The 11,203-nt window shown below is 42.1% G+C and overlaps 1 protein-coding gene and 1 non-coding gene across 2 annotated transcripts in view; one reads left to right on the forward strand and one right to left on the reverse strand.

The window, feature by feature from the left end:
• The window catches only part of UBE4A (ubiquitination factor E4A), a 47,719-nt gene that overhangs the window by 16,115 nt on the left and 20,401 nt on the right, over positions 1 to 11,203 (reverse strand). Inside the window, exons 11-15 of the mRNA XM_003796852.3 lie at positions 9,024 to 9,328; positions 7,668 to 7,800; positions 6,148 to 6,335; positions 2,842 to 2,942; positions 2,634 to 2,747 (exon numbers count right to left, since the gene is read on the reverse strand). Of these exons, the coding sequence (XP_003796900.1) occupies positions 2,634 to 2,747; positions 2,842 to 2,942; positions 6,148 to 6,335; positions 7,668 to 7,800; positions 9,024 to 9,328 (841 nt within the window). The remainder of the gene's footprint in view (positions 1 to 2,633; positions 2,748 to 2,841; positions 2,943 to 6,147; positions 6,336 to 7,667; positions 7,801 to 9,023; positions 9,329 to 11,203) is intronic.
• LOC111727486 lies at positions 3,469 to 3,575 on the forward strand. The gene has a single exon (XR_002775039.1). It is a non-coding gene; the product is annotated as a U6 spliceosomal RNA (small nuclear RNA).

The raw sequence follows: 11,203 nt of genomic DNA on the forward strand, positions 1-11,203 counted from the left end.
AGCGCAACATAGTGAGACTCTGTCTCAAAAAAAAAAAAAAAAAAAAAGAATTCCTATTCGAAATCCAGTCAACTAAGCTCGGAGTGAAGCTTAAAAAGATGTTGTGGAAAAAAAGAACTTGTGGCTTCATATAGATTTGTTTCAGCTTGGGGAGATTCACAGATAATTCCTGTAGAAATAGTATAATAATGTGAAACAGAAAAGAGAATTAATAGTATATGAAACCCTTGGCTGGGTACAGTGGCTCATGCCTATAATCCCAGCACTTTGGGAGACTGAGGGAGGAGGACCACTTGAGGTTAGGAGTTCAAGACCAGTCTAGGCAACACAGAAAGAACCTGTCTCTTGAAAATATTTAAAAATCAGCTGGGCACATGTCTGTTAGTCCCAGCTATTCAGGAGGCTAAGGCTGGATGACTGCCTGAGCCCAGGAGTTGGATTCTGCAGTGAGCTTTGATGGCTGCCACTATATTCTAGCCTGGGCAACAGATCAAGACCCTGTCTCAAAAAAACTATGGGGGGTGGCGCCTGTGGCTCAAAGGAGTAGGACGCCGGTCCCATATACCAGAGGTGGTGGGTTCAAACCCAGCCCCAGCCAAAAACTGCAAAACAAACAAACAAACAACTATGTGCCAGGCGCAGTGGCTTATGCCTGTAATCCTAGCACTTTGGGAGGCCAAACTGAGTAGATTGCCTGAGCTCCTGGGTTCAAGACCAGACTAAGCAAGAGACCTTGTCTCTAAAAATAGCCAGGTGTTGTGATGGGCACCTGTAGTTCCAGCTACAGAGGAGGCTGAGGCTAGAGAATCACTTGAGCAGAAGAGTTTGAGGTTGCTGTGAGCTATGATGCTGTGGCATACACACAAAAAAGAAACCCTAACACCCCTGCCTTGCAAAACAAAACAGGCTACACTGAAAAAAGGATGAAGGATGAATCCTACCTGAACAATAAAAAACAAACAAAACACAAAATACTGCTTACCAAATCAAAGTTCTATCAAATGCCCAAGATGTGTGGAAGGAGAATCATCATTTCAAGCTCTTTACCTCTCATTATCCTTGTTCTTATAACAAACAACTTGTTAAACTAATAATCTCATGTAAATACCATCTACTTTATTGTCTGTGCCACACAGCTCTTGCTAAAAGAGTCTGTTTATAATAGGACCTGTTCTCATTTTCAAATAAAACTGATTTTTTTTTTTTCAGTTCTTTGGCCAAGGCTGGGTTTGAACCCACCACCTCCGGCATATAGGGCCAGTGCCCTACTCCTTTGAGACACAGGCGCCTCCCAAATAAAACTTATCTTAATCTTGAATGTAGGATTATGAAAAAAAAAATCAAACCTTTTTCACAAATTATTATGATTATTATTTTTTTGACAGAGTCTCACTCAGTCACCCTGGGATTGAGTGCCATAGTGTTGTAGTTCACAGCAACCTGAACACTTGATTCTCTTGCCTCAGCCTCCTGAATAGCTGGGACTATCTGCCACAATGCCCAGCTATTTTTTAGAGATGGGGTCTCTCAGGACTCAGGCTGGTCTCAAACTTCTGAGCTCAAGCAATCCGCCTGCCTCAGCCTCCCAGAGTGCTTGGATTACATGTGTGAGCTACCATGCCCAGCCCCCTTTCTGACAAATTAAATACAAGTTACTCCAGGGACTGCTAATCAAATAAGAATTGTGAATGTCTAATAGGTTACCTTCAGGATTTACTTGCCTTATCCATCTTACGATCAGCACATGGAAGGGAAGTTTTGCTCTGAGTAGTTAAGTTTTTATAGGATTGGTAAGCAGTTCAGTAAGGGATAGGTAAGGAAATGATACACTGAGGCACCCAGCTATATTTTACACTTTGGGGACTTAGGAGGCATTTGATAGATAAGAGTATGAACAACCTGGAATCTTTGTATATATAAATAAACCAAACCAAAGATTTTTTTCAAATAGTGGTGCAAAAAATCAGAAATGTTTAGGACAGTGGGTTAAAAATCATTGACTTTGTGGCCAGGTGCAGTGGCTCATGCCTATAATCCTAGCACTCTGGGAGGTCAAGGCGGTGGACTGTCTGAGCTCATGAGTTTGAGACCAGCCTGAGCACAAACAAGACCGTCTCTACTAAAAACAGAAAAACTGAGGCAAGAGGATCGATTGAGCCTGAGTTGGGGGTTGCTGTGAGCTATAAAACCAAGATACTCTCTACCCTAGAGCGATAGCTTGACCTCTGTCTCAAAAGAAAAAAAAAATCATTGTCTTTGTGAGCTGAACCACTTTACTGACATGCTGGGATGGAAAACAGTTGAAAGTCACTAACCAAAAGCAGGATCCCGACTTCTTTCTGTAGTGCTGGCCCAATCAGCTACTCTTGCCAATGCCCTTGAGTTTGCCTTCATCATACTATGTTTCCAACTCTCTGCCAACCATCCTAGCCTGTGAGGCTTCAGTGGCCCCGACCTTGTTCTCTAATGGAATAACTCAGGAAACCGTGTAATGGCAACCTTGGAGGTATGCTACTAATCACAAATCTGGTTTTCAAGATTAGTACTAGGTATTGCTCTATTATGAGTAAAAGGCACTGACTATTTGATGGTATAGGGCAATTTTTTAAATTTTAAATTTTCTAATTTTTTACCTGTATGGCTTCATCCAAAAGGAAGATGGCATCATTCATCAGCAGGTTAAGAAAGCGGAGGAAAAGTGGGGGATTCATGGCTTCTAAATTCTTGGAGGCAAAGTCAGCCAAATCCTGTAAGTCCCAGCCCAAAAGAAAATCATTTTAGTACTGAACCACAATTTATGCGGCTTATATGAAGCAAATGGTTTCACAAAAACTCTCTCACCTTAATACTCTCCCGATAAGTATCTGTCCCCCACATGTATCTTAGGATAGGATACATGGGACGGCGGTAATTAAACTTCTGTTCAAACTGATGGGGGTCTCCTGGATTGAGGCAAGAACAAAGTATCAGCAAAAGTGATGCTATTAGGGAAAGAGTAAGAGCTTATGCCCATGTGTAGTCATTTTTTAATTTTTTTTTTATTTTGAGCATGTCAAAGCTACTTGCAAAATCTGCACTGGGAGTTGGTAAAGGCCTAAAGTTGTGACCAAGTGTTTGCTCATTTATTTCCTTACTGACAGAAGGAAGATATAAAGAATACCTTATTCAGGCTGGCCATGGTGGTTCATGCCTATAATCCTAGCACTCTTGGAGGCCAAGGGGGATGGATCACTTGAGCTCAGGAGTTCGAGACCAGCCTGAGCCAAGAACTAGACTCCATCTCTACTAAAAATAGAAAAACTACGCAGGCATAGTAATGCATGCCTGTAGTCTCTGCTACTAAGGAGGCTGAGGCAAGAGGATTGCTCAAGCCCAAGAGTTTGAGATTGGTGTGAGCTATAATGATGCCATGGCACTCAATCCAGGGTGACAGAGTGAGTGAGACTCTGTTTCAATTAAAAAAAAAAAGTGCTCTCTTTGGTAGCACATATTCTAAAATTGAAACGATACAGAGAAGATTAGCATGGCCCCTGTGCAAGGATGACATGCAAATTTGTGAAGCGTTCCATATTTAAAAAAAAAAAAAAGAAGAGGGTGGTGCCTGCGGGTCAGTGAGTAGGGCACCGGCCCCATATACTGAGGGTGGAGGGTTCAAACCTGGCCCCCAGCCAAACTGCAACAAAAAATAGCTGGGCATTATGGCGGGTGCCTGTAGTTTCAGCTACTCAGGAGGCTGAGGCAGGGGAATCGTTTAAGCCCAGGAGCTGGAGGTTGCTGTGAGCTGTGTGAGGCCACAGCACTCTACCAAGGGCAATGAGGTGAGACTCTGTCTCTACAAAAAAATTAAAAAAAAAAAAGAATACCTTACTCAGCAAGGGATAAGAATCAAGCTGTAAAATAAAGTACAAGGGAAATAAATGCTTCCACATCCAAAACTGGAGTACTTATTAGACTCTGAATGAGGGTCTTAATGAGAGGACTCTAGACTGGCCACTGTGGCAGAGAAAACCACATGTAGAATGGGACACTAAAGAATCCCCACATTCTTCACAGATAATATCCCAACTGTGAAGCCAAATGGTTTTTAATTATTCTGAAAAATCAGGTCAGGAGCTAAAAATCTGAGGCTTATACTGCTCTTGAAATACCAAAGGTATTATTAAAACTCTATTAGAAGGTTTATATAATAAAGAAGAGTGGGGAGGCGCCTGTGGCTCAAGGGGTAGGGTGCCGGCCCCATGTACTGAGAGTGGCGGGTTCAAACCAGGCCTCGGCCAAACTGCAACAACAATAACAAAATAAATAAAATTCTATAATAATACTAAAAAAAAAAAAAAGAAGAGTGTAGGATTTGAAGTCAGAAGACCTTGGTTTTGATTCTGGCTTTGTGTAATCTAAGTCTCTTAACCCTTTCAACTTCTGATCCCCCAGAAATAGAACAGAAATTGTACTACATTACAACCCTTTGTATGGTTATACAAGATAACTGCAGCAATTTATTGTGCCACTCCTTACATATTATAAAGATTTATATGCACTATTTCACTTAATCATCACTTCAACCCATTTACAGATGAGGAAACTGAGGCTCAGAGGTGAGCAAATGACAAAGTCAGAATCCAAATATGGAGAGGCAGCCAATAAAATGTTAAATATCTCCTTAAAATAATGTATTTTTCATTGGATGGTAGAAGATTCCCTTTAAAAAAGGTCTTAAGGCTCGGTGCCTATAGCTCAACCAGCTAAGGCGCCAGCCACGTACACCTAAGGTGGCGGGTTCGAATCCCCAGCCCGGACCCGCCAAACAACAATGACGGCTGCAACCAAAAAATAGCCGGGCGTTGTGGCGGGCGCCTGTGGTCCCAGCTACTTGGGAGGCGGAGGCAGGAGACTCGCTTGAGCCCAGGAGTTGGAGGTTGCTGTGAGCTGTAATGCCACGGCACTCTACCCAGGGGGACAGCTTGAGGCTCTGTCTCAAAAAAAAAAAAAAAAAAAAAAAAGGTCTTAAATTACTGCTTAACATATCTTGTTTACTGGTTGGTATAAGGTACTATTTAATTACACACAGGGGCTGAGGGTTAGAGGGAAAGGAAATGTTGCCTGCTGGTATTCTCCATCTAACAATTAGAAGGTTAGATAGTCTGGTTAAGAGAAAGGAATCTCTCAACAGGTATACTCATTATCCACTATTACATAATTTTGAGGCAAAGAAAACTAAAAACCAAGTTGTAATCAGAAAGCCTAATTTGTATGACTTGACCAAGCAATACAATAATAAGGTTGGTAAGGGTATCTAGGTTTTTTTAAAGTGGGACAGGTCTGGTTCTATCGCTTATTACTCTGTATTTCATGGACAAATTATTTAATTTTTTTGAGCACCCATGTATTCATATGTAAACAGAGAAAATAAAGTAAAACTTTTCAGATGATAACACATTAATGGGATAATATTTTTTCTTTTCTTTTTTTTTTTTTTGAGACAGAGCCTTAAGCTGTTGCCCTGGGTAGAGTGCCATGGTGTCACAGCTCATAGTAACCTCAAACTCTTGGGCTTAAGCAATTCTCTTGCCTCAGTCTCCCAAGTAGCTGGGACTACAGCCACCTGCCACAATGCCTGGCTATTGTTTTTGTTGCCATTGTTCTTTTAGCTGGCCTAGGCCAGTTTGAACCCTCCAGCCTCAGTGTATGTGGCCAGCACCCTACTCACTGAGCTATAGGCCAGTAGGATAATATTTTTTAAAAAAGCACTTAGCATCAAGCCTGGCATGTTTTCTTTTCTTTTCTTTTTTTGAGACAGTCTATGTCGCCCTGGGTAGAGTGCCATGGTGTCAAAGCTCACAGCAACCTCAAATTCTTGGGCTTAAATGATTCTCTTGCCTCAGCCTCCCAAGTAGCTGGGTCTACAGGTGACTGCCACAAGGCCTGACTTTTTTTTTTTGTAGTTGTCATTGTTTGGCAGGCCCAGGCTGGGTTTGAACCTGCCAGCCCCTGTGTATGTGGCCAGCGCCCTATAGGTGCTGAGCTATAGGTGCTGAGCCAAGCCTGGCAGGTTTTCAATAAATGTCTGAGGTTCAAATACTGATCAAGCTATGACACTCTACTGGTATGAGTTTCTCAGTTTTGGACCTGGGGTCATGACTGCTTTACCTGTAAACTCGATGTCCACAAAAACCTTGATTAGAGCTTCTGCCAGATGGGATGCATGTGGGAAATTGCAGAACACGCGCTTCCGGTGGAACACACTGGACACCAAGGGGCTCGGGGTCTGGTCCATGTGGGGCATCACTGCTTCCAATACCTCAGCTAGTTTGGCCCTCAGGTGGGGATTCTTCATTCTGCAGAACAGGCAAAAAGCAAGAGGAACATGTAAACTTACCCTCAAATTTTCTGTTTTTTGGAGACAGAGTCTTACTTTGTTACCCTTGATAGAATACTGTGGTGTCACAGCACACAGCAACCTCAAACTCTTGGGCTTAAACGATTCTCTTGCCTCAGGCTTCCAAGTAGCTGGGACTACAAGTGCCTGCCACAATGCCTGGCTATTTGTGTTGTAGTTGTTGTTTGGTGGGCCCCGGCCAGGTTAGAACCCACCAGCCCCAGTGTATGTGGCCAGTGCCCTACCTGCTGAGCTATAGCCACAGAGCCCCAAATTTCTGACCGTACTTATCACATGAAGAGCCCAAATAATTGTATAGCATCATTATAGTAAAAAACAGCATACATTTCTACAGTTTAAAGTTTATCCATTTTTGCTGGGGGTGATGCAGGGTACATCATTTCACTCTTAAGATGACTGCTAACCAAGTATGAGGGTGAGTCTCTCCTTAATCCTTAGCCATTCTGCTTACTTCTCTGTAATAATGCATTATTTATAGCATACTATCCTCTGACAGTTTCATCTGGGATAAATTTCCCTTTCCAAGCTTTCTGCAGGCAGAAACTAGGATTTAATTATCCCATGTTACCTACAGTACATAGTGTGTGTCTAGTACACACTTGTTGATTTATGACTTCTCATTAGGTCTGCTCAGCTCAGTGAAGGATTGGCTTCTCTCTACTTCTCACTGATATGGCTCAGGGGACTGTGGGTCATTCTCTTCACTGCACAGCAAATCTTCACGTTTGTACACTGTTTCTGTTTCCTTTAGCCTCTGCATCCATGAAAATCAAGGAAGCAATTTTATAAGTCACAGTATTTTCCTTTGGAAAAGAGGACTAGAAGCTATGACTGAAAAGAACTGAGATGCAAAGTAACGCTGGCCTAAGTTCACTGCTCATCCAACTTAGGACACTAAGGTAAGCTTTGTTATAATTACTAGAAGAGTATTAGCACCTGGCTGCTACTGGTGAAGTTTCTGGTATTATGGCAACTATTTTCTGAAGTTTCTGGTATTATGGCAACTATTTTCACCAGGGACTAACAGTGAAATTCCCATCAGGTACCTTATATGTAGGTTCAAAATCTCTGTGGGCTAAGGCCCTTGCTTATTATGCTTCTCAATAGTGGAATTTTTTGGTTACCCATAAGGATTGTCAGGTGATTTATTAATGTTAACATAACTTCTGAAGGTAACCCCTGATGATCTAGGCTTGTTTATTACTTGGTTGAGTTTTCTGAATGTTTTGCAGCTCTAGAAAGTGACAGAGCCAAGCTTTCAGTATTTCACCTTTCCACACTTCCAGTGAAAATGGTAATAAAGTGAAGGACATGCTCCAGGGAATCTGCTGATGTCTCCAAGATGTCATCAGCAAAGCGGCGGAGAAAAATGAGGAAATCACCCAGGTTATCTGCAAAAAATTCTGAAAAAGAAAACATTCACTGGAATTAGCTAACCATCTGTCTATCTGTACTAAATAACATTTGAATTCCTCCATTTCATCCTATCTAAGTTAAAAAATCTTGAATATCTGGTCGGTATACTAGAGATGGTGGTAGTTAATAATTCATTCCCTTGCACAGTCCTCTCCTATACTCTTTCAGGGTAGAAGATACCTTGAGAGGGGCAGAAGTGATGGCATGTCATTTCCAAGATTACGTTATAAAAGCTTCCAGCTTCCATTTTGGTCACTTGCTCTGGGGGAAGCCAGCTGCCTTATCATGAGTAGTACTAAGGAGACACACACACATGTGGCCTGGAAAAGTGGTTGGTAGCCAAGAGTAAAAACAACTGAGGCCTATCAACAACCACATGACTGGGCTTGTAAGTGGATACTCCAGCCCTAGTCACGTCCTTAGATTCCTATGGCCCTGGTCGACAGCTTGACTGCTACCTTCTGTGGGACTCTGAGACAGAATCATATGGTTGAATATGACAGGATTCTTGACCCAGAAACTGCATGAGATAATATTTGTAGTTTTAAGCTGCTACATGTGGGGGTATTTTGTTACATAGCAATATATGATTAATACAATGATTAAGACCATATGACTTGATCTGACTAACAATACCTGCCAATCCCTCACTGAGACACATACACACACAATCTCCCTTCTGGATTAATCGGCAGGAGATTTTATTTTATTTTTTTTTTTTTGAGACAGAGCCTCAAGCTATCTCCCTGGGTAGAGTGCTATGGCATCACAGCTCACAGCAACCTCCAACTCCTGGGCTCAAGTGAGTCTCCTGTCTCTGCCTCCCAAGTAGCTGGGACCACAGGCGCCCGCCACAACGCCTGGCTATTTTTTTGGCTGCAGCTGTCATTGTTGTTTGGCGGGCCCAGGCTGGATTTGAACCCGCCACCTTAGGTGTATGTGGCTGGCACCTTAGCCACTTGAGCCACAGGTGCCAAGCCTTGAAGATGATTTTCTGACACACATAGCAATGGGAACACAAGGCTGAGCAACAAACTATTAGTCTTCCCCCCAGATTTTGACCAGCAGATATTATGTACAAGTTCAAACTGTTTCTCTAAAACAATTGAATGATAACTAAAGAAAGGTATTTTGACACTAAACTTCCAAAGTGACCCAGTTAAACTTAGATGGCTATAAATAGGAAGCTTCCAAAGGAGAGACTGCTTACCTGGCACATAAGCCAAAGAACTGTAGCCATCTGGCAAAGGAAAAGTTAGCTCTATTGGCTGTGAGCCCTCATTGCCTATGGCCAACTGAACTAGTAGTACAGCCATTGACACCTGCAAATTTAGGCAGTTTTGAAGCATCTGTGGCTCAGTCATGGCAGTCTTGGTAGAAAGATAGATGGTCATCAGTCGTTCAAACTGCTCACGAAGATTGTCAGCAGCAGGGCTAGAACTCTGCTGAGCATCCCTCCAGGCGACCTGCAGCCGATGCAGATTTTGGTTGATCTTTACCATCTGATCATGCAACCTGGACCCAAGAAAACAGAAGAGACTGGGTCAGGAAGGCCATACAGGCACAGAAAAAAACCAAATCCTCATTTATTTATTCTAGTATTTTAAGGAGATTAAGGAGTTGCAGTTGCAGAGAAGGCACTCAGAAAAGTTTGTGACGGGACAGAGGTAGGGTTTATAGTGCTGGGAAAATGTTACCAGTATTCAACATAATTGAAGCTAACTGCAAACAGTTAGCAGCCTTCAGCTAAAATGTACTATCCAAAGAACAGCAGGTTGGGTGATCAGGGTGTAGAGTGAGCTGTTAATTTGTAAAATAAATAATTATTAGGCAAAGTACAAGAAGCCTAGCAGGTTAGTTTTATACCATGCAAGTGTAATGCTCATACTCTGATGGGGTATATGGATGGTCCTTCTACAGTTAGTAGAAACTAAGCTGATGAAAAGGGACTCTACAGATTAGTAAAGAGAGAGAGATAACTACCTAAGAGTAGCTGCCAGCTCTCTGTTGTTCAATATAACATTAATTTTTTTTTTCACAAAAGGCCAGCCAAATATTGAAAGGAAGACCCATAATTTAAAGTTATAGATAGCTGTTTCTATGTGTATAGTTCTAAAACCATCCCCTTTGGCCCTGTAGAAAATGTCTAGGGCAACTCAGTCAAAATTGAGAAACCAGATGACACTCATTTTTGTGTTTGAAACTAGACAGCTAAGCAGGTTGAGCACATGATGAACTTTTATCGACTGTCTCATTTAAAATGGCTATGATGATAGCTGGGCGATGTGGCTCACACCTGTAATCCTAGCACTATGGGAGACTGAGTCAGGGGGATTGCTTGAGTTTAGGAGTTCTACTAGGCCAGCCTGTGCAAGACTTTGTCTCTACTAAAAACAGAAAAACTAGCTGGGCTTTGTGGCAGGTGCCTGTCATCCCAGCTACTTGGCAGGCTGAGGCGAGGGGATCGCTTAAGTCCAACAGTTTGAGGTTACTGTGAGCTATGATTCCTCAGCACTCTAGCCTGGGCAACAGACTGAGACCTTGTCTCAAAAAAAAAAAAAAAAAAAAATATATATATATATCTACAATGTGGACAGAAAAACTTTTATTTTGAGGCTGTAACTATGACTGAGTTGCTATTTTCTCCCCTTATTTATACTTACAGTCATAATCGGCTAAATTAGAGGAAAAAATTTATAGAACAGTATGTGGCTAGTCAGAACCAGAACCACTTTTGGAAGTCATGCATTTTAGTTCACTAGTCTTCATATTTCTAGAATCCTTTGTTTTCTTTTTTGAGCTAGAGTCTTACTCTGTTGCTGCAGGCCACAGTGCTGTGGTGTCAGCTTACCTCACATCAATCTCAAACTCAAATGATCCTCCTGCCTTAGCTTCCCAAGTAGCTGGGACTATAGAAGTCTGCCACAACACCCAAATAATGTTTCTATTTTTAGTACAGACAGTGTCTCACTCTTGCTTAGGCTGGTCTTGAACTCCTGAGCTCCAGGGATCCTCCCCCCTCAGCCTCCCAGAGTGTTAGGATTACAGGTGTGAGCCACCCTCTAGCCTTTAGAATCTTCTTTGTCTTATATATGCAGATCTTTTGTGGCCCTATTGATCTCACTGGAATCCCTTATAAACATTTTTTTTATTTTTGCCAATTTTGTTTCTATTCTACAGAGTAGAACTTAGTCTTTTCTCATCAGAAGTAGAAAGAGAAGAAAATGAAACATAAATGAAAACAATTCCACTTTCCAGATGACAGTAGGAACATAGTGACTTAAAATTTGCAGGCTCGGCGCCTATAGCTCAACCGGCTAAGGCGCCAGCCATGTACACCTAAGGTGGCGGGTTCGAATCCCCAGCCCGGACCCGCCAAACAACAATAAC

The sequence above is a fragment of the Otolemur garnettii genome, unplaced genomic scaffold, assembly GCF_000181295.1.
Source record: "Otolemur garnettii isolate 467f Iridium unplaced genomic scaffold, OtoGar3 scaffold00108, whole genome shotgun sequence".
NCBI lineage: Eukaryota > Metazoa > Chordata > Mammalia > Primates > Galagidae > Otolemur > Otolemur garnettii.